This window comes from Chlamydotis macqueenii, chromosome 11 (assembly GCF_036417535.1).
Source record: "Chlamydotis macqueenii isolate bChlMac1 chromosome 11, bChlMac1.mat, whole genome shotgun sequence".
NCBI classification, from domain to species: domain Eukaryota; kingdom Metazoa; phylum Chordata; class Aves; order Otidiformes; family Otididae; genus Chlamydotis; species Chlamydotis macqueenii.
The window spans coordinates 574,667-596,662 of record NC_141566.1 but is presented as its reverse complement, the minus strand read 5'-3'; the positions used below and the strand labels follow the sequence as shown (position 1 = coordinate 596,662).

The window sequence follows — 21,996 nt, the reverse complement described above, 5'->3', positions numbered from 1 at the left end:
TCCCTGCTTCTGTAACAAAGGGAGTGCAGGAGGGTCCGTCCCATCCCCCGGCACTCCTGCTCATAGGTGCTGATGTCCTACCATGCTGCTCTCTGTCTGGCTGATGAGAGCTCTGCCACCCATTCCTGGGCCTGATGAAGCTACTCCTGCCCAAGGGGAACTGGAGTTGTGGGCACTGCTATTCAGGGTGATTCTGAAAGGGATAAAGCTTTGGCATTGCAGTTTCATAGTTGCCCCAGGGACAGTCAGAGGCTGTGATCCATACAGGATGGAGCTGGTGTGGGCAGGAGCCAGCTTTTGTTCCTGTACACAGATCTCAACAGGGAAGGCAAGCCAGACTGCAGAGAAGGGTCCCCTGACAGTCCCTGGCTGAGAGAGCCTGTAGCTCAGGCCAGATGGCTGTTGTTGGAGGGTTGGCAGGGCTGAGTGTGAGGGCAGGGTACGCTCAGAGCTCTGCATACTAATTCCCTGATGCTGCAACCCCACCCCTTGGACATGAGGCTTGTTGTGCAGGTGCTGGAGACCCACCCTGGGCCAAAGGAGAAACCTGATCCAACTGTAGGCTGCATGCGCTGGCTAATTTAAGCCACCAAAAGGCCATATATGACATGGGCAAAGGGGGTAGAGAAGCAGCCTGGCAGCTGATGAAGGGGCAGTGCTGCTGCTGCACCATCCTGGGCTCTGGGAGTCATCCAGGAGCAATGGGAATGCTGATAGAGCTGTCAGTTTTGGGGGGCCAGGCCTGTGCAAGGGGGAAGCCCTGGCCTTGTTCCAGCTTCTGACATCCCCAAAGACCTGGAGGTGTGGCATGTTGCAGAGGTCAGGAGAGGCTGTATGTCCCTATTTCAACAGGAGTCTCTGGGGAGGGCCTGGGTATCTCTAGCCCACTGGGCAGGGCTGAGGGACAGAGTATCACTGTCCCTTAAAGCTGTGCCAGCTCAACACAGTGTCCTGGGTACCCCAACCATAAACCAGCCTTTTCCTGCTAGCTGGTAGCAGGGGCCTGTCTCTGTTTGCTGCTGCATTCACTTCTGTGAGGAGGTTTGCACTAAAAACTCCTCCTGCCCCCCTAGGTCGCAACAAGCAGATGTGCCTGACAGGACGGCCCTACCGGCACATGGGCGTCCTTGGGACCTCCAAGCTCTACAACATCAGGAAGAACATCTTTACCTTTACCCCGCAGGTGGGTCGCGTGGCTCAGGCTCATTCCCAGCTGACATACGATCTGGAACTGGGCAGGAGGCTTCTCAACTGGCTGAGGGCTCGAGTTTTATTCAGGGGTGACCCACCACCCTCTGAACAGCCTGGGAGGGTGGAGCAGCCCCAGCTGCATGGTGTGAAGCAGCAGAGTCCTGGTTATGTGTGTGCTGGGAGGAGATGGTTTCAGCCTTCTGATGATTAGTGTTGGGTGAAAATCCCTTTGCTCACCCCGACAAGGACATCAGGAGGAGGCTGATGGCAGGACAGGGATCCCTCTGTCCCCTGTGTCCAGCATGGTGGGACGAGCGAGGTTGAAAACCTGGCACAGTGGGAAGTGCATATTTGCTTGGGATAGGCACAGCACAGACCGGCTGTGGGGGACCTGGATGATGCTGCTGCTGAGCTGTGGTATTACCTCCTCGTCATTGCTAGTGGCCAGTAGCTGCTTTGGGGGTTGAGGGTCCCTTGCTAGACTGTACTGGCACCTACCAGGTAAGGTGGGATGAGCTGTTAGTGCAAAGGAGCATCTGCCCTGGGTGTACGGTGTGGCTGGCCTGGCTGAGCACCTGTGGGAAAACGTGGGTGGCACCAACGGGACCTAGTTGCTGTGGGAAGGGCTGCTCATGTCTCCTGCTGTCCTTGCAGTTCATAGACCAGCAACAGTTCTACCTGGCTCTTGACAACAAGATGATTGTGGAGATGCTGAGGACGGACCTCTCGTACCTCTGCAGCCGCTGGAGGATGACTGGGCGGCCGACCATCACCTTCCCTATCTCACACACCATGCTTGGTATAGATCCTCTGACCTCACAAGGGGTTTGGCTAGAGCAGCACTGGGAGGCAGCCTCTGCGGGAGGGAGCGGAAGATGTAGGGGGTGGAAAATGTGGGACCATCTCGGTAATGGGGACATGATGGAGCTGGAACAGCTAGTAGCGTCCTATAAAGAGTTTACTGCTCAAAGGAGCCACACTGAGTTGGCAGCTGTCCTGGCAGCTAGCGGGACTGCCTGCCAAGCACTACGCAAGTGCCTGCATTTCAAGTGATGTTTGCTGGCACAGAGGTATTCAGTTTCCGGGGAGCTAGGCTTGTTGGGAAGCCTTTTGGGAGCAAGACCAACAAAATAATCCCCCTGTAAAAGTGTTCTTGGGGCTCTTCCTGCACCTTGACTCTTCAGTAAGACTAACCATCTGCTAAAGGGTTTCCTAGACAACAGGGAGAAGAAAAGGGCAAATCAGAAGGAGCAAAGAGCTGTGTAATTGTGCAGAGCAAAACTGGCTTCTCTGGAGCAGCTCACAGCTTTCCCATGAGCCTGGTCCAAGGAAGGGACTCTGTTCTGCTTTCAGGCCTTTTTGGCTCTCCTTGTGTTCTTGAAATCCCCTTAGTGTCTTGAGCGTGCCCTTTGCTGTGGTGTCTTCTGCCCCAGGCAGCAGTACCCCCTCCACTGCCTCATGTGAAATCCAAAGACAAAGCTGGGAGTTGTTGGGGTGCTGCTGTGTGGTACTGTTGGCTTCAGCCCAAGGTGAAATCTCAGGAGCCTGAAGTGCGTCTTGGCCTGGCTTTCCTGAAACCCAGCCTGTACAGTCCTGAATTTCCCTTTTTGGGTTGTGCTTTTGGTGCCACAGCCTGGCTGTGCACCCTAAAGCAAAAGCCTGGCTGATGCCATGGTGCTTTGCATGTCTGAATGCCCACCTGGCTCTGTGTTAACTTCGGGGAGCCTTTTTGAGCAGGAGACTTGACTGCCTGTGTCTCTGTCCCCAACAGATGAAACTGGCAGCAGCGTGCATCCCACGGTGCTAGCAACACTGCGGAAGCTGCAGGACGGGTATTTCGGTGGCGCAAGGTGAGCGCAGCTTCCAGGGGTGCAGAACGGGAGCGGGCTGGTGGCCTCCGAGAGCCTGGTTATGAGGGTACCTGCTGGGCCTGAGCATTGGCTGTTGGGGAACAAGCTGTGGAGGATACATTGGAGTGTGCTAGGCTGGCTGGGGTGTGCTAGGCTGTAAGTGCACCCCAGGGCTACAATCCAGCAGAGGAGATGCAAAAGAGGACGTACCTCTTCATGTCATTAAACCCATGGCTGCCGGATCCCTCTAACAGCTTTTGGGCAGCCCTTCCATGCCCTGCTGTGGCTGGAGGAATCGCAGGCAGCTAAAGCAGGCACTGGGGCGTGTGTATGCTCCTGGGCAAATGCATCTCTTCCTGATGAAGGGCTTGCTCTGGGTCCACAAGGCAAAGCCAAGGGTATTGCCTCCCCCTTCATCTCTGTGTGACCTCCCCTCCTCTCGCCCAGGATCCAGACGGGTAAGTTGTCGGAGTTCCTGACAACGTCGTGCCGAACGCACCTCAGCTTTATGGACCCTGGGCCAGAGGGTAAGGTCTTTGCCAAGAGTTACAAGCTCAGCATTGACAGCTTTGAGGAGCTAGACGCCGAGGAGTGGCTGCATGGCTTGCAGATAGCAGAGGATGGTAAGGGGGAAACAGGCCAGTTGCTGCTGTGGCATGGCAAATGCCAAACTCACCTGGAAACCCGTAACACCCAACCTCCCTGCCAGTGTCCACCACAGTATTCTTCATATGCTTGGGTTTTCACCATGTTTCTGTTCACATCTGACCCTCCATCAATTAACTTTGTCTGGGTGATGTTCATGGTGACACCAGTGGGGTGGGACTGGGTGAATTGATGCAGCTGTTGTAGCACCCTCACCCAAGGGGTTTCCCAGCCAGATGAGGCTGAGGCTGGTGGATGTGGAGAGCATGGAGGAGGCTCTGGAACAAGCCACTCTGACCTTTGTAGGCTATTGCGTGAGGAAGAGACAAAGGCTCAGCAACCTGCCTCTGCTCAGGAGATTTGGCTGAGGATCTTTGGTGCACAAGTGAGGGTGCAGAAAGTGATGGTGCAGTGCCCAGGATGGTGGGGAAGAGCCACTGTGTCCCCAAACGATCTCTGAGTGTTGTTTTCCCAAAGCCTTTGACCCTCCCTGGGCAGAGCTGCTCCAGTGGGTGCCAAGCCGAGGCCTTGCTGCTGTGCATAGGGTGCCTGAGAGGGCCTTGGCCCATGGTAGCATGATGGACCCACCTTGTCCTGAGACCATGACGGGGTGCAAGTTTTGCTGTAGCCCTTGCAAGCAGGCCTGGGTACATCCTCCTCTGGTGTCACCTAGTGCTTGTTGTCTTCCCAGCCTTCCCATCAGTCTGCCTCTGGTGTTCCTGTAGCCAATGTTTGCACTGCTGTGATTGAATACTTAGTTCTCTTGCTGTCCTTTTGCTTTGCCTGCAGTCTCCTTGCAGGCTGCACCCAAGCTTCTCCAAGGTATCTGCTTCCCTCGAGCCCCAATGGGAGACAGGGCCTGCCTGACCTCTCTACAGCACCTAGAAGATGTCCAGTTTAAAAGTTTTTCCTGTGATCAGATGCTGCAGCCAGGGAGATGATGTTCTCAAGCCTGATGTCTGAGGGACTCCTCCAGCTGTGCCTTCAGGCACTGGCATGAGGCATCCTCCCCAGGTGTGGAAAGGGGATGCTGTGCAGATTCAGTCTGCAGCTCACCTCCTGGGGCAGACACACCACGGATCTTGTCTGCCAGCTGGAGAGCAACAAGGCTTTACCCTGGCCCACTGGCAGGAAGTGCATCAACAGTTGTGTGTTGTATTGCATTGCCTTGGCATGGGGCATCTCACCTCCAGGGCATCCCCCTCACTGCTGTGGAGCACTGTTATCTCCCAGCTGAGCAGAGATGTGGCTTCTGAGCACCCTCCTCCATGCCAGAGTTAGCAAGTGGTGGCTCTGGCACTCTCAGTGTGGCTTGGGAGCAATGGCAGCTGCTGGAGGCTGGGCAAAGAGCAAGGTAGGAGCCCTAACTCCTCATTAGACGTAACTGGTAATTTGTAATTAGAAATAACTGTTGCAAAACCCACCCTGCCTTGCTCCTGTGCTGGAGTCCTGCTTGGATGAGTCCTTTGCTGCGCCGGGGTGCTCCTTAGTGGTCTCTGGGCAGGCTGCCCCGGTTGTGCCAGAGAGACAGAGCGTGAGGGTTTCACCGCAGAGTTTGAGTAGACCCCGCTGTCCTTGCGCAGGCTTGGACCAAACATGCTGCAGCTCTATCACTTCCTTTATCCAGATGGGACTTGAAGGGAGCCCCAGTTTGGCCCCAGCTGGCAGCCAGTGTCCCAGGCAGCGGAGTAGTGCAAGAATAGGGATGCTGCGGTTGCTGTGCTTTGTGAGCCTGGCTGCTGGCACTGTCCATCTGGCTTCCAGCACCACTCTCACATTGTCTCTTTGTGCAGCGAGCAAAGCTTTACTCTTGCCAAGGCACAGCTGGGGAGCATTCTAGGGTCTAGAGGTACACCAGCACAAAGTGGCTGAACCCCTCCTCTTCTGCTTGCCTTTCCAGCAGACACATATGACGAGGTTGCTCAGTACTTGGACCACTTACTGCAGCGCACGATTCCCCAGTCAAACCTCCCTCCCACCGCCCAGCGAGGAGGGCTGAGCCGCTTCAGGGCTGCTGTCCACACCACCCGTGACCTCATGTCCCTGGCATCTAAGGCCAAGGACCTTCATGTTCAGAGTGAGTAACTTCAGCATGCTCAGCACCTTCATTCAAGCCCAGGGATGAGGCTGAGGTACTTTAGGAGCTTTCCCAGCTGTGCGATGCTGGGGGCCTCAGACCATGGAGCAACCCAGCCTTTGCCTGGGCAAAGGTACATTATGTCCATCGTGTTAGTCCTGGTCATGAAGTATCTTGGAGTTGGTGCCTGTGCAGTCCTCATGGAAACTGCTGAATGATAAGGGATGGCAGCTCCCCGTGGCATTCCTTGAACCCAGTGGGTAGGGGCTGGACTTCTCTGCAGGGGCTGCTGGGGGAGCAGAGTGTCAGGTGTGAGGTGATTTGGGGCACAGCAGTGGTGGCTGGGGTTGAGAAGTGCCTACACCAACCTCAGCTTTCTTTTAGATGTTGGGATGTATGTACCCAGCAAGATATTCCAAGCGTCCCAGCAGTCGGTCAAGCTGCTGAGTTCACCGCATCAGCATGACGTGGATGGCAAGGTGAGTCTTGTCCCTCCTGGACTGGCCAAGCAGTGCCATCTCTTCAGCTTGAAGCCAGGGGTTCTTTGTGGGGCTCCATGGGGAAGGCTTGGTGGTTGGTGAGGGGGAATATCCATGGTTGACTGGCCTTGGCTCCATACCCAGACTGCACTTCATGTGGGGTGCTGGCAATGCTAACCAGGCGGGTGGGTTTCCCTTCCACACAGAGCCATGCATTCTATGCAGAGATGAACCTGCCCCGTGATGAGGATGGCAACATGGACTGCAGGGCACTGGTGGACCAGCTGCGCATCTGCCCTACACTGCAGGAGCAAGCTGACATCCTCTACATGCTCCACATCCTCAAGTACGATGAGCTGCAAGTCCTGCTGGCTCACTGAGCAGAGAGAGCACTGGTGCAGCCGTGCATGCATCCCAACCTGCAAAGCCTGGGGGCTGCCAGGGAGCTGCTGCAGGGCAAATTGCTGGCTATAACCTGGCGTTTCCTTTACTGCAGGGGGCCCGAGTGGCACACGGGACTTGATAGCGAGCCTGGCCCCACTGTCAAGGAGCTCCTCACTGAGCTGTATGTGCGGGTGGGGGACACACGCCAGTGGGCCTTGATCCGCTACATTTCTGGCATCCTCAAGAAGAAGGTGGAAGCGCTGGACGAGGTAACAACTATGCAGCTGGCCTCTAGTGGGCTGGAGTCTGTCAGGGAGGAGGCAGCAGAGTGGGCAGGCGAGCTGTGGCTGCATCGGCTCTGTTTCCCTCTGCCTTGTGCTGAGGCTCCAAACCCTGAGCTGTTGGGATGACACTCTCTGTCCCCAGGCTTGCACTGACCTCCTGTCTCACCAGAAGCACTTGACAGTGGGGCTACCCCCGGAGCCACGTGAGAAGACGATCTCTGCGTGAGTGTCGCACCTCTCCCTTTCCTCACATGCTAGTCTGGGGCTGGATGTGAGCCTGCTGCTCTGGAGTCTGTGGGCAGGAGTGGCTCTGGGTGGCTGTCCCTATCCTGTATCTCTCCTCTCTGGGCTGTACAGACCAGGAGGGATCCAGGGCTTGCTCTGCTGCCTCTCACCTATTCTGCCATTTGTTCCCTCCCCAGCCCGATCCCCTATGAGGAGCTTGTTCGCCTCATTGATGAAGCCAGTGAGAAGAACCTCAGTGTGTCCATACTCACCCAGGTGAGGGACTAGGGTGGCAGGGGACCCCACAGCTGGATGTCTGCCCTGGTGAGCAGCAGTGGGGTGATTTGCCTCTTCCCCTCCAGGAGATCATGGTGTACTTGGCCATGTATATGCGCACAGAGCCCGCGCTCTTCGCTGAGATGTTCCGCATCCGCATTGGGCTCATCATCCAGGTGATGGCAACGGAGCTGGCGCACTCCCTGCGCTGCTCAGGTACATGCAGTGGGGACGGCACTCCAGCTGGGGTGGGTGCTGTGGTGCTTTGGGGCCCTGTCAGCTAGGAAGGAGAAGTGCTGTTAAAAATGGGCAGCTCAGCACCAGGATGAGATCCTGCATGAAAGTGCCAAGGTCTGCAGCTGAGACTGTTCTCAGGCAGCACCGGTGAGTGATTTCATTGAGGTGTCTGTTCAAGTATGTGTTGGGCTGGCATGAGGAAGAGTCCCTGTTGTAGGCAACACCTGGAGTTAGTGTATGTCCTTGGAGGATGAGCCGCTGTACCTAGCGCTTCTCCTGCAGACAGAATCAGGTACAGGGTAGGAATGTCCCAGGAGGGCTGTGAAGCAGAGTACCGCATCCCAACTCTGTTCTCTCCAGCTGGAGAAGCCACTGAGAACCTGATGAATCTCAGCCCATCAGACATGAAGAGCCTTCTCTACCACATCCTGTCTGGCAAGGAGTTTGGGGTGGAAAGGAGTGGTGAGTCTCTCAGCAGGGTTGTGAGAGTATCTCTGGGCAAAGCTGGGTCCCAACACAGAGTGTGGCCAGCTCCAGCTCTTCCCACCTGTGGGGGATGTCCCTGTCCTCCTGCACGTTCAGCACAGCTGCTTCTGCACTGCAGTGGTCCAGCAGGAAGCCATGCTCTTCAGGAGGGTGGTGCTGAGCCGACTTCCAGGGATCGAGCTGGAGTCCTGTGGCTGTTGGAGCTTTGCTTAGTTTGGCACTTGGCCTGGTCAGGCTTGAATTGAAGCAGTTCTGTGCTGTGCTCATGGATCTCTGGTGCTGGTTGGGATAGAGGGCAAGGGTGTGCAGAGGTACTAGTGCCCAAGCAGTAACAGATGTTCATGCACTGAGGCATGGTATCCACTCTAGACCTCTGTTCCCCTCCAGTGCGATCGGTTGACTCATCGCTCACCACTGCTATCTCCATCTGTGAAGTGGGGGCTGTTGGGGCCACCAAACCTGAGCGTGCTGGCATCATCAGGCTGAAAAGTGAGATCAAACAGGTGAGGGTAGATGGTGCAGGCTGCCTCTACCAGGTTTTGTGGGTGACAAGCAGCTACGGGACAGACAGGATTGATGGGAGAGCAGCAGGGAGCTTGCTCCTGAGCTTCAGAGAGCTTACAACTGCTTCCTGGAGCTCCTTTTGCCTCCAGTCCTGCCCTGGGGGGAAGAACTGGGGTAAGTCTATTGGTGGGGGTTGCTCTGGCAGCGCAGTAGGTGGGGAACACGGGGGTGCAGAGAAGGTGCAGGGGAGGGGAGGACCATGCAGTGTCCTAGGTGTGGCTGGTGGGCCTCTTCCAGCAACAGAAAACCCAATTTCCTTCTTCTCTTGCAGCAATTGGATAAACGTAGGCAGTCTCTGACTGGGAGTAAGGTGAAACCATCTTGGTTCTCCTGCAGCCTCAGCTTTTGTCCCTTATGCCACACAGCAGGGCAGCTTCCAAGCTTGCATGAGTTAATGAGCTTTCCTAAACAAACCTGCTGAGGCAGCTGCTGCAGCAATGAGCTGGCTTCCCCTCGGCAGGCTCAGGGTTGCTCTGTTCAGGACAGGAGAAGGAGACTGGCTCCCTGGGAAGAGGTCAGCATGGCTTAAGATGCTGTGGGGACCCAGGGCTGGTCCTGCCCCACAACCTTCAGGGAGATCCCCTTTGAGTGGGACCTGACATGTTGGGACTGGCAGGGAGGAAGGTTTCTCTAACCCGTGAGTGTATTGACATTACAACCAGCTGGGAGCTGTGCTCTGTAGTTGCTATGGGCAAATAGATTCCATTATACCCACAAAATCTTGCTGAGCAAGGTGGCATGATGTTTCCAGTGTCATGACCAGCAGTGGCCTTGCTGGACAGTCCACTGGTGATCGCTGGTTCCTGCCTGTAGCCTCCTCAGCTATTTCTTCTCTAGAGGAAAAGGCTCCTGCCCAGTTACAAATGACAAGGACCTCCTCTGGTGCCTGGCATGTGTCCAGGAGGAGTCCTGAGTTCTAGGAAGGGTCCTGTCCTCAAAGAGATGAGGCCTGCAGGGACCAGGCTGATGCAGCAGGTTTATGGCCAAACTGCTGCAGTGTGAAACCTGGCATCACAGAGGGACCACGTATGTGGTGAGGAGGGTCATCCATGGGCAGAGACCTTGTTGCTGGCTCTCCAGTCTGCCTGAGACTAAATCCCTGTCCATGCCAGCAGCCAACAGAGCAGTAGCAGCCCTGCTCCTGTGTTCTGGCTGCCATGAGCCTGCTGCTGCTGCAGCAGCTGCTCCATGCCCTGGCACAGTCCTTCCCCTCTGATGCTAACGTGAGACCTTCCACAGCTTGCCTTTTGAAATTACTTGTCAATCTCCAGCTAACCACAGCTCCTGGGATAACTGCCCCATGACCTGAGCTTGGTCTGTGCTGCTGCTGCTCTGCTTGCTGTGATGGCTGTCCTGCTCCAGCACAGTCTGATTTTTGTCTCTCCCTTCCTCCTTCAGCCCCTCAGTTTGCAGTCTGGGGACGCTGACCTGAAGTCTTCTCTGGTAACCTGTGTTTGTTGGCTGCATGCATGGTATCTGTCCTGTTTGTGGCTGCAGAAAGGAGCTGTGCTCTGGGGGGTGCTACAGGGAGATGGGGCTGCAGAGTGGGCTTTGCTGGGGGCAGGGGGTGGCAGCTCTGCCCTGGGAACCAGGCTGCATGAGCACAAACTCTGGGCAGCAGCGGGCTGCATTCTTGTGGGGTGTTTAACTTTGCAGCATCTCTGTGGTCCTTGTTTTGTCTGCCCAGTCTGCTGGGCACTCAGAGCTGCTGGGCAAGGGCTCCTTTTCAAGCATGCTGGAAGACCAGGGCAGTAAGGACAGCCGCCAGGGCCAGTGGCAGCGGAGACGGCGGCTGGATGGGGCCCTCAACCGTGTCCCTGTGGGCTTCTACCAGAAAGTCTGGAAGATCCTGCAGAAGGTGAGCTGGATGTCTAGCTGGCTTCTCTCCATGCATGTGAGCCTACGGTCCCAGGCACTAGCCTTCCCAGGGGACATAGGCACCTGGGGCTGGTCCCCAGTATTATGTAGTTACATGCTTTATGGACAAGGCCTGCAGCTGGCCCTGGAAAGCTGGGGAAGACCTAGAGCTGTCTTGTAGGCACACAAGACCTACCGCATACTGTGCTGACCCTTGCAGATGGGGGATAGGTCTGCTCGGGTGCTTTATATATTAGCCAGGCAGGGCTGAAGCCACAGCTGAAGCAGCTCCAAGCAGAGCTCATCCTCGGCATGGCAAGACAGGGAACAGAGCCTCCTGCTGTGTGTAGGAGGGCTCCAGCTGATCCCGAACTGATGGGAGAGGAGTGGTGCTCTGCAGAGAGTCAGGAGGTAGAGCTGGGGTGTGTGCGCAGCATGCACCAGTGTTCAAGTGGGAGGGAGTTAGTGAGCTGGACCTACATGTCTTAGCACAGTGCTTTTTCCAGGCCATAACCAAGGTCTCTCCTTGTTCTGCAGTGCCATGGCCTCTCTGTGGAGGGCTTTGTTCTCCCCTCTTCAACAACCAGAGAGGTAGGAGGTTTATGTGAAGGGGAAACGGGGCAGGTGGCTTGGTGTTGGGTGCTGGGTTGCCCTGGGCGAGTGCCCAGCATAGCTCAGAACTTGTGCTGGCGATACAGTACTCTAGGTGTATTTCTTTCTCCCTCCTCACAGATGACCCCAGGGGAAATTAAGTTTGCTGTGCATGTGGAGTCAGTCCTCAATCGTGTGCCCCAGCCAGAGTACAGGCAGCTGCTGGTGGAGGCTATCTTAGTGCTCACAATGCTGGTGGACATGGAGGTGCACACCATTGGTAGCATCATAGCTGTGGAAAAGATCTTGCACACGGCCAACGACCTCTTCTATGAGGAGCAGGTAGGGGCCAGGCTTCACGCAGGGGCCATGGCCTGCACCCAGAGCTGCTGGCTGCATTCCCCACAGCTACGCAGGGTTCACCCACCTGGAGTGTTCTGCCTTTTGTCCGCATTGTGTTCATGAGGCACAGCAAAGCTGTAGTGTCCTCCTCTCACTGGTCACCATTGATGTGTCACACTGCGAGTGCAACAGAAGATGCTTGGGGTGGAAGCTGGTGAGGGGGCTGTCCTTATTCCTAATGCTGCCTTTCTCCTTCCCTGTCCAAAATCCAGAAAGCCCTGGGCGCTGATGATCACATGCTGGAGAGGGATCCTACAACGGGCATCTGCAGCCTGCTGTACGACAGCGCACCGAGTGGTCGGTTTGGCACGATGACCTACCTGTCCAAGTCGGTGGCCATGTATGTGTATGACTTCCTGCCCACCGACGGCTGCTCCATGCAGTAGCTCTTGCAGCTCCTCTCCCTGGGTTGCAGATGCCATGGGAGAGTTGTTTCATACAGCTTTTAAAGGTGGGCATTAGGCTACTTTGCAGGCAACCTGTGTGGCCGTCTCTCCTCCCAGTCCTGACCTCTCAGTGGGTGAGCAGCTCTCCTGCGGACCTCCACAGGAGGTACGCGTGCTGAGCTGACCTGTGCCTGCGTGCAGCCTGTGGAGCTAGGGCTGTCAGGGAAAAGGTTAGCTTTGAAGCCTGCTTGTGTTAAAGTGTCTGCCTGCATGGCTCATCCAGGCCCATCACCCCTAGAGGGGCCTGTGTTTGAGGGGGATGGAAAGGGCCCCCCTCACCAGGTGTGTGTGCTCGGCACTGCAGCGCTCCCAGTCCAGCTCATGCTCTCTCTGCCTCCAGTAGATTTGAGGTTTTTAATCTGTTCTGTGCTGCTTTTTATTCCAAACCTTCAGGGTTTATACTAGTGTAGACTGGAGCTCTTGCTCTTCCTGCTGCTGATGGAAAAGCTTTGTTAGAGGAATAGGGGATGCCGCCTCAGCCTCTCTCCCAGCACACCCAAAATCAAGGTGGTCCAACCCAGCCACAGCTGTGCTGCTTGGAAGTAGGCAGTCCATTGTGCCCCCCTCCTGTGTGTGGAGCTAGGAAGGCTGTGGAAGCCAGGAGCATCCCAAGGTGGTAACAGATCCCTGTTACTACCAGGCTGTGAGGACAGGGCTTCTGACTGGCTGGGGGATGCCGGTGGCAGCCCCTCTGTGCCGTCCGCTCTGTCCTTCTCAGTGTTGCTAATGGCAGCCAAGTCACAGGTTCCCGAGTTCGTACATGCCCTGTGAAGCAGCTCTGAGCTGGTTGCTTGGCTCGGCATTAGGCATGCCATCACAGATGTGCTCTTAGTGCTCAGCTCTGGCCTCTGCTCCAGCTCCCACAGCCTTGCACAGGGGAGGGGTGGTGACTTTAGGGTGAGTCTCAGCTCCACTCTATCCTGCAGGTCAAAGCCCACACAGGATAGTGTGCTTGGACTGATGGAGATCAGGCATATACACCACAAAGCAGTGGGGAGAGTGGAGTTATAGAATAATTTGGGTTGGAAGGGATCTTTAAGGGTCATCTAGTCCAGACCCCTGCATTGAGCAGGAACATCTCCAACCAGATCAGGTTGCTCAGAGCCCCATCCAGCCTGACCTTCGATGTTTCCAGGGATGGGGCATCTGCCACCTCTCTGGGCAACCTGTTCCAGTGTTTCACTACCCTCACTGTTAAAAATTTCTTACATCTAGTCTAAATCTACCCTCTTTTAGTTTAAAACCATTACCCCTTGTCGTATTGCAACAGGCCCTGCTAAAAAGCTTGTCACCATCTTTCTCATAAGTTGCTTTTAAGTACTGAAAGGCTGCAGTAAGGTCTCTCTGGAGCTTTCTCTTCTCCAGGCTGAACAACCCCAGCTCTCTCAGCCTTTCTTCCTGGCAGATGGGTTCCAGCTCTTGGACCATTTCTGTGGCCGCCTCTGGACTCGCTCCAACAGGTCCATGCCCTTCTTGAGCTGGAGACCCCAAAGCTGGATGCAGTGCTCTGGGGGCAGTCTCACCAGAGCGGAGCAGAAGAGCAGAAATCCCCTCCCTCAACCTGCAGACCACACTGGTGGTGATGCACCCAGGACATGGTTGGCTTTCTCGGCTGTGAGCACACATTGCTGGCTCATGTCCAATTTTTCATCCACCAGTACCTCTAAGTCCTTCTCTGCACAGCTGCTCTCAATCACTTTACCCTCCCACCTTGATACTGGGGGTTGCCCTGACCCGGGGGCAGGACCATGCCCTTGGCCTTGTTGAACCTCATGAGGTTCTCATGGGCTCACTTCTTGAGCTTGTCCAAGTCCCTCTGGATGTCCTGTCCCTCAGGCCTGTTGACCACACCACTCAGCTTGGTGTAATCTGCAAACTTGCTGAGGGTGCACTCAATCTCACTGTCCACATAATTGATGAAGATTTGAGTACTGGTTTCAATATGGACCCCTGAGGGACACCACTTGCCACCGACCTCCATCAGGACACTGAGCTGCTGACCACTACCCTCTGGATGTGACCATCCAACCAATTCCTCATCCACTGAACAGTCCAGCCCACATCTGTCCAATTTAGAGAGAAGGATGTTGTGGGTGACCATGTCAAAGGCCTTACAGAAGTCCAGACAGATGACATCTGTAGCTCTTCCTTGTCCCCTCCATCACAGAAAGCCACTAGGCTGGTCAGGCAAGACTTCTCAGAGAAGCCATGCTCGCTATCTTGAATCACCTCCCTGTCCTCCATGTGCCTTAGCATAGCTTCTAGGAGGATCTGTTCCATGATCATCTGAGGCACAGAGGGGAGGCTGACAGGTTGGTAGTTCCCAGGGTCCTCCTTTCAACCCTTTCAGAAAATGAGTGTAATGTTTTCCTTTTTCCAGTCACCATGGACTTCACCTGACTGCCATGACTTTTCAAATATGAAGAGTGGTTTGGCAACTACATCAGCCATTTCCCTCAGGACTGTGGGATGCATCTTGTCAGGTCCCATAGACTTAGGAATGTTCAGGTTCCTCAGTGGTCATGAACCTGATCTCTTACAGTGGGAGGGACTTTGCTCCCCCAGTCCCCGTCTTGCGACCCATCTACACAAGACGTGTGGGAAGAGAGGTTGCCAGTGAAGACTGAGGAAAAAAAGTTGTTCAGTATCTCGGCCTTCTCCTCATCCATTGTTACCAACTTGCCAGTCTCGCTCATCAGAGCAGGTATGCTTTCTTTGACCTTCCTTTTCTGGATGACATACCTGTAGAATACCTTCTTATTCGTAGCATCCCTTTGCCATGTTCAGCTCCAGACATGCCTTGGCCTTCCTGACCCAATCCCTACACAACCACGCAGTGTCTCTGTACTCTTCCCAGGATACCTGTCCCTGCTTCCACTGCCTGTGCATTTTCTTCTTACCCTTTAGTTTAATCAGCTGGTCTTGACTCAGCCATACCAGTCTCTTGTCTTCTTTTCCTGATTTCTTACACCTGGAGACTGAGAGCTCTTGCACTCTGTGGAAAGCATCTGCCAGCTCTGTTCTGCTTCCTTGTCCCTGAGGGCAGTTTCCCAGGGGGTCCTATTGACTTAACTCGTTGAACAACTGCCAGTTTACTTTCTTAAAATTCAGAGTGCTGACTTTACTCTTTGCCTGACCCATATCTCTCTGAGCTGTGAATTCCACCATCACATGATCCCTGCAGCCCAGGCTGCTTCCAGTCTTGATGTCACCGATTAGCTCACTTGCATTGGTGATCATCAGGTCCAGTATGGCATCCTCCCTGGTAGGGCTCTCTATTACCTGGCTTAAGAAGTTATCTAATGCATTCCAGGAGTCTCCTGGATTGCCTACAGCTCGTTGTGCTACTTTTCCAGCAGACTTTGGGGTGGTTGAAGACCCCCAAAGGACAAGAGCCTGTGCAATGGAATTGCCTTCTTACTCCAGCTACAGGAGGCATTGCACTTCAGCTGGGCTGTCAGCTGTGTCACCTTCTTAGAGGAACATCCCTAGTTCCTTTGATGTATTTCACTGGTGTTTCCCTCTTGGCTTCTCTTATCTCAGAAGCACCTGGCTCATTTATGTAAGACTTCCACGTGTGCTGCAACGTGTCCAGCACGTCTCAGAGCAACAGGCTGAGGATCCTCGCTAACATTCTAACCTTACCATGTCATGCCACAGCTTGTCACAGGCAAGCTTGATACTATCTCCGTCCCTCTTCAAGGCTAGTTTAAAGCTCTGTCAATGACCCTGCTAGCTCATGAGCAAAGACTCTTCCCGGTTTGAGAAAGGTGAATCCTGTCTGATGCCAGCAGGCCTGGTGCCCTGTAGACCATCCCATTATTGAAAACCCCAAAATTGTGGCACTGACACCAGTCACGGAGCCATTAGACTGGGCCCATCTGTTTCTTCCACAGTTGCTACCTGCAACGGGAAGGAGAGAGGAAAAAAACCTGTGCTCCAGATTCCCTTACCAACTGTCCTAAGGCCCTGAAGTCTCTTTTGATTGCCCTTGGACTACACTTAATTGCCACTTACATGGAAGGGCAGTAATGGGTAATAATCTGAGGGCCGTACCAGGCTAGGAAGTTTCCTAGTGCTGTCTTTAACCTGGGCCCCAAGGGAGGCAGCACACTTCTGTAAGAGGAGGACCCTGTGTCCCGTGAACCTGTCTTTTATTCCTCATGGAGGTGGTTGAGATACAGGGGGTAGGGCTTTCTGAACTTGGCAACACCTCTGGTGTAGATGGACCATCATGTGTACCATCCATTGTCTTGCCTCCCATATTACCTGAATTATATTTTCCTGTGTGTTTTCTCACCTCTGGGTTTGTTTGGCCTTAAAACTGGGCTTGAGAGTTGTCTCTCAGGGCCGCTTCCTGATGGTAGCAGCTATTCTATAATGGTTGCACACTGATCCTTCCACACGTGGTAAACCCTGCCCCAGGCAGAGGAGGCTTGAAGAGGTTATAAGCCCCAGCTCAACTTCTACTCTGCCTGAGAAAACCAGGAGGAAGCTGCCTTTGGGAATCAGTGGGGCTCAGGCTGAGCACAGGGAGCCCCAGCGGAAAGCGTTGGTCACGTTATGGGGGTCCTTTGGGGAGCAGGGCACAGGGCTGCACAGGAGGACTCCTGTCAGGGGGTGGGTGGGTGCATGTAGGCCTCAGGCCTTTTTTAACGACAATAATTATGTTTTTAAAGAAAAAACACCACCTCGAGCTGCGTCGGGTGCGGGCCTCTAATAAAATGTCTCTAACGCGAGTGTGCGGCCTGTTCTCACCCGGCCGGGCTGGGCAGGGAGGGAGGGGATGTGTGGCGGGCGGGCTCCTGCCGCTGAGGAGAGGGCCTACAACTCCCGGCATGCCTCGGGGCGGAGCGGCCTCCTCCCGGCGTACCCCGCGGCCGGAACTGCCGGTCCCGGGGGCGGCCAGCAGCGCTGGGAGTCCCGGCGTGGCGGTCCTGATGGCGGCGGCGGTCTACGTGTACAGCCCGGAGTACGTGGCCCTCTGCGACTCCCTCTGCAAAGTGCCCAAGCGGGTCAGCGCCGCGCCGGTGGGCTGGCGGGGCCGGCGGGGCGGGGTTAACGGGCCCTGTGGGACCCCGGCGCGGGGGCGTTGGGAACGCAGTGGTGAGGCCTGGGGTCGGAGGGGACCCCAGGGAGGCTGCTGTGAAATCCGGGGGCTTTGGGGAGGCTGCCGACACGTAGGACAGCGGCAGGGCGCGGGGAGCCAGGGGGAAGGGGCAGCGGTGGGAGGGCAGGCCCGGCCCTGGGTAGGGGGAGTGTGAGGTCAGAGGGGGAGCCCATCCCTTACCCCGCACCGCCTCTGGCAGGGCGGCAGCGGGTGCCTGGGACACGGAGGTGGCACTTCCCGGCGCCGCGCCCCCCACCGAGAAGCTGTGCGCTGCTGTGTCTTTTCCGGAGTCTCAGGGAAGTCCCCACACGCACGCTCTGTTGTTCTGCACACCCTCCGTGGGGGAGACTGTCTAGGGACCCAGCTCAGGCTGGTGCCAGTTTAGCTGTGCCGCTGGGAGAAGTCACAGTTGCACTTCCGTTGCAAGTCATTTAGCCCCCGGTTGCAGTGCTTCTGTCTCCTGCATTAGAGCTGCTCTCACGGTCTTATTCTTTTTTTCAGGCCAGCATGGTGCATTCGTTGATTGAAGCGTATTCCTTACTTGACCAGATGAAGTAAGTGCTCCCATTTTCTGTGAAGAGAATATTTTTCTTCTCTGCTAAGGTTTGGAAGATACTGAGTAACTGTAGGTCTTACACTGTGTCTGCTGGCAATATGATTATAGGATTTCATGCAGTGTGTATTTTTAGGATCTAAGGAACATCTGCTTATTTTGTTAAATGGACAAGATTATGGTAATTACGGCAGGTGTAATTTATGGTAATTTATCAGACCTTTCTGGTCTGATGGAGTACAGATTGCCTTGTGCTCTCTCCATAGAGCGCACTATCACCCGCTGCTCTCGTGGCTCTGAGCAGAAGTGACGGCATAGAAACCATCCTTGTTGGTGCTGCTCCAAATCGACTGGTCAGTGCTGGTGCTGAGAGAGACCATGTTGTTTTGCAGTGTTGTGATTGATTTGGGAGACTTTTTGTGAGGTCTTGGTCCTGTTCAAGATGAGGTTTGAGGCAGAAGAGTGAGAACCCTCCTGCCCCATTAAGCTCTTGACACTAGGGGATATGAAAGGGGGGAAAAAAAGGCTTAGCTCACCCTCTGTTATGTAGCATATTGTAAAATCTTAAAAAAAATCCCATGCTCCAGTTCATCAGGGTCAGAAAGTCCTGTTGGGACTTGGTGTTAGAAGATTTTCTTTTTCTTTCTGGTCATTTTGGTAGAGGGTGCTTGGGAAATGGCTACAGGTGGCACTACAGACACAGACTCAAAGGGCTGTTTGCCCTGGCTTGGTGTGAGAAGTGCCCAGCACCTGGACTAGCCTAGAGTTGGGAGCTTCTTGTACTCTTCCAGTAGCAATGGAGCTGTACTGCGTTGCCTGCATGTGCCCCTAGAACCTGAGATTTGGAGAGGACTCCAACATGTTGTGAGACTTAAGTAGGCAAGTTGCAAAGCACCCAGACCTGGGAAAGGTGATGTGCAAGTCACTGAGGACAGAGACATTCTCCGCTTTGCATGCAGCGGAGTTAGGAGCATGTGGGTGGTGCTGCTCAGTTCTTGACCCAGCAGGCTGGTGTCCTGCCACAGCACTGGGCTGGGCCTGGATGTTTACATTCTGTTATTTTTTCTGTCTGTAATCAGAATGTTGGAGTAGCTGGGGTTGTTCAAACTGGGAGAACATGTAGAAAAGGGAAAACAACTTGAAGCAAAGTGGAAAGGTTAATGCAGGCAGCACCTGCAGGTGTTCCATGTTGGAGTGGGCACAGCAGACAATGGCAAGGTGGGGGAAAGGCCTGCTCCAGCTCAGCTGAGCAGCTTTTTCACTCAAAGCAACGGTCCAGTGCAAGAGGAGAGGGTTTTGTTTTCTTTTTCAACAGTAACTGCCAAAAGAAGGCTCCTAGCCTGAGAAGGTTAAAGCTTGGCATTCCAACTGAACCCTGGAGCCTTTTGTCCTGACACGCTGCCTTTCTCCTCTCTGCCTAGGATAGTCAAGCCAAAAGTGGCCTCCATGGAGGAGATGGCAAGCTTCCACACGGACGCCTACCTGCAGCACCTGCAGAAGGTCAGTGAGGAGGGGGATGATGACCATCCGGAGTCCGTGGAGTATGGCCTGGGTAAGGACGCGTGTCTTCAGTGGGAGGTTAACTGAGTATCAAGTCCAGGATTGGACTTTTTACTGGAGCTGAGGTTAGCCAGAGGGGTGAGCCCAGGTGGGCTGCTGGGCTGTTTGCAGAGCGAAATGCTCTTTGATGGGGTGCAGCTGAACCCTGTCACCCTGTCAGGCAGGCATTTTCCCTGTTGCCAGCAGAGGGTACTGTCAGCTTCCTGCAGCTACTTCCTGCAGCTCAGTCTGGCCCTTGCATGCTGGGAGCCAGTGCCTTTTTCTGCTGCTTTGAGGATCTCGGGCAGGACAGAAGGCCCTGACATGCTGCCCTTGGAACAGAGCTAAGATTGGCTGCCACAATCCTGCTGTGGTGGAGGGCACACATGAACATGGGCCTGAAGCTACAGCCAGGGACCAGAGTGGCTGCTGTTTACCTGATGACTTTGCTTATGTCTTTAGCAGGGGGCTCTTGCCTGCCTGGAGTTAAGACAGCCTGAGCAATGCAGTAGTTAAAGCAGGTGAGGTGGCTGTGGGTACTGTCTTAGTCTCAGAAACAGAAGCAGTGATGCAGCACTGAGGCAGCGGTGCAGAGTCTGCACTGATCTCATGAGTCTCCCCTAGGTCTACCCTTTACGTTCCTGAAGCTGATCTGTCTGCAGGCAGAGGAGCAGCCCTGGGGTCGTGCCTTGCTGGGGAACGGCTTCAGGGAAGCTACTGTAGGAATGGGTGAAGACTGTATTCTAGCTATAGACCTGGAGTGTACCTAGGCCTGTCTCCTTTGTGGATGTCTGTTTTTGTAGGGGAGATATGTCACTGACCGTGTTAGGGTTTTCCTGGTAGCGTAGCCAGAGAACTGAGAGTGTTTTTGCAGGGTTGGTATCAGGGGCCAGTGGGTCAGGCTAGCCAGGCACACAGATCAGAAGTTGGTTCACGACGTGTCTGTGAATGAACTGAGTGCAAGGAAACATCTTGATTGTTAATTTTTGTAGTGAGTTAATGTTGGCTGGCTGCCAAGTGCCCACCAATATGCTCGCTCTCTGCCCCTTCTCAATAGGGTAGGGGACAAAATACAATGGAAAAAATAATGGGTCGAAATAAGGACAGGGAGATCACTCACCAGTTACTGTCATGAGCAAAACAGACTCAGCTTAGGGAAATTAATTCAGTTTATTGCCAATTAATAACAGAGTAGGATAGTGAGGATTAAAAACAAAACTGAAATCGCATTCCCCCTCATCCACCCTTCTTCCCAGACTCAACTCCACTCCCAGCTTTTCTACCTCCCTCCCCCTTGAGCGGTGGGGAGCAGGGATTGCGGTCAGTTCATCACATGTTGTCTCTGCTGCTCTTTCCTGCTCACACTCTTCTCCTGCACCAGCCTGGAGTCACTCCCATGGGAGGCAGTCCTTCACAAACTTCTCCAGTGTGGGTCTTTCCCAGAGGCTGCAGTTCTTCAAGAATTGCTCCAGCGTGGGTTTCCCGTGGGGTCCCAAGTCCTGCCAGCAAACCTGCTCCAGCATGGGCTTCCCACAGGGTCACAGCCTCCTTTGGGCACATCCACCTGCTCTGGCATGGAGTGCTCCATGGGCTGCAGGTGGATCTCTGCTCCACCGTGGGCCTCTGTGGGCTGCAGTGGGACAGCCTGCCTTACCGTGGTCTTCACCATGGGCTGTGGGGAAATCTCTGTTCCAGCTCCTGGAGCACCTCCTCCCCCTGCTTCTTCACTGACCTTGATGTCTGCAGAGCTGTTGCTCTCATTCTCACTTGTCTCTCCTAGCTGTGCAATGGTTTTTTCCCTTTCTTCAATATATTATGACAGAGGCGCTACTAGCATTGCTGATGGGCTTAGCCTTGGCCAGTGGTGGGTTTGTCTTGAAGCTGTCTCTGTCTGACCTGGGTGCAGCTCCTGGTGTCTTCTCACAGAAGCCACCCCTGCAGCCTCCCCCACTACAAAAACCTTGCCACACAAACCCAGTGCATTTTTTTTTTCCTACTTAAGCCCCCTAAATCTGCTCTGTGAGTTCAAGTCTGATACCACTGTGTGCTGTGGCTTTTTCACTGCGCCTGGAACAGAAAGTTAGAGCAGCAATTAAAGAGAGATAGCTCAAAACGAAGAGAATGCACTTCCCCCAGAGGAAAAGGCCTGTTGTGTCTGACACACGAACTCTTGCTGGCAGGTTACGACTGTCCGGCTACTGAAGGGATCTTTGAGTATGCGGCAGCCGTGGGAGGAGCCACCATCACTGCAGCCCAGTGCCTGCTGGACGGCAAGTGCAAGGTAGCAATTAACTGGCCTGGAGGGTGGCATCATGCAAAGAAGTAAGAAAACAATCTCTTCCCTTGTGTTTTCTCACCTGATGTCTGAACCCCGCCTCCTAGCTCCCAGCTTCCCTGCAAACCCTCAGAGCGCGATGATCTAGCTGAAAGAGAGAGCAAGATGTGAGAGGGATGAGGGAAGGCAGGAGGTAGATAAGAAAGAAGCAGAGTGTAGGGCAAAGGCCTGAGAGTAGGCTGGTTAGTGCCCAGTCCTGGTGCTGTCATGGACTGCAGTGTGGGTCTGGGGCAGATATATTCAGGGGTGTCCCGCCATCCATCAATACTTGGTTATCTCTGGGAGTTTGAGAGAATTGATTTTGCAAAGTTCATAGAGAAGGGCTGTGGAGAAGCAAACAATTGGTGTCACTCTCCTTGAAAGAGAATGGGACCGTGACAATATGTTTTCCAAATTGTTTTATGTGGCTTTTTTTTTTTTTTTCATAGTAAAATATTTGAAACTGTGCAGGACTGACCTCTGATT

General features: G+C 54.4%; 2 protein-coding genes across 14 annotated transcripts in view; both read left to right on the top strand.

Annotated features, from left to right (window-relative positions):
- Positions 1 to 16,733, top strand: part of PHKA1 (phosphorylase kinase regulatory subunit alpha 1) — a 23,916-nt gene extending 7,183 nt beyond the window's left edge. Inside the window, exons 15-33 of one of the 7 annotated variants that reach the window (XM_086756049.1) lie at positions 1,074 to 1,183; positions 1,846 to 1,990; positions 2,963 to 3,041; positions 3,489 to 3,568; positions 5,590 to 5,763; positions 6,148 to 6,242; positions 6,449 to 6,588; positions 6,739 to 6,895; positions 7,053 to 7,132; positions 7,333 to 7,411; positions 7,498 to 7,627; positions 8,009 to 8,110; positions 8,522 to 8,637; positions 8,970 to 9,008; positions 10,097 to 10,141; positions 10,386 to 10,556; positions 11,093 to 11,146; positions 11,288 to 11,488; positions 11,761 to 16,733. In XM_086756049.1, the coding sequence (XP_086612175.1) occupies positions 1,074 to 1,183; positions 1,846 to 1,990; positions 2,963 to 3,041; positions 3,489 to 3,568; positions 5,590 to 5,763; positions 6,148 to 6,242; positions 6,449 to 6,588; positions 6,739 to 6,895; positions 7,053 to 7,132; positions 7,333 to 7,411; positions 7,498 to 7,627; positions 8,009 to 8,110; positions 8,522 to 8,637; positions 8,970 to 9,008; positions 10,097 to 10,141; positions 10,386 to 10,556; positions 11,093 to 11,146; positions 11,288 to 11,488; positions 11,761 to 11,934 (2,171 nt within the window). In that variant the 3' untranslated portion in view covers positions 11,935 to 16,733. Of the gene's footprint in view, positions 1 to 1,073; positions 1,184 to 1,845; positions 1,991 to 2,962; positions 3,042 to 3,488; positions 3,665 to 5,586; positions 5,764 to 6,147; positions 6,243 to 6,448; positions 6,589 to 6,738; positions 6,896 to 7,052; positions 7,133 to 7,332; positions 7,412 to 7,497; positions 7,628 to 8,008; positions 8,111 to 8,521; positions 8,638 to 8,969; positions 9,009 to 10,096; positions 10,171 to 10,385; positions 10,557 to 11,092; positions 11,147 to 11,287; positions 11,489 to 11,760 lie in introns of those variants that run through there. The other 6 variants (XM_086756047.1, XM_086756045.1, XM_086756044.1 and 3 more) reach the window with 6 other exon arrangements.
- HDAC8 (histone deacetylase 8) overlaps positions 11,871 to 21,996 on the top strand; it is a 25,928-nt gene continuing 15,802 nt past the window's right edge. For 5 of the 7 annotated variants that reach the window (XR_015259631.1, XR_015259629.1, XR_015259632.1 and 2 more), the window contains exons 1-4: positions 16,911 to 17,009; positions 17,606 to 17,658; positions 19,079 to 19,209; positions 21,377 to 21,518. Coding sequence is in view for 3 of the 7 variants with exons in the window: in XM_086756052.1 (XP_086612178.1) it covers positions 16,935 to 17,009; positions 17,606 to 17,658; positions 19,079 to 19,209; positions 21,377 to 21,518 (401 nt within the window). In the remaining 4 variants the exon portion in view is untranslated. Of the gene's footprint in view, positions 12,000 to 16,910; positions 17,010 to 17,605; positions 17,659 to 19,078; positions 19,210 to 21,376; positions 21,519 to 21,996 lie in introns of those variants that run through there. The other 2 variants (XM_086756053.1, XM_086756054.1) reach the window with 2 other exon arrangements.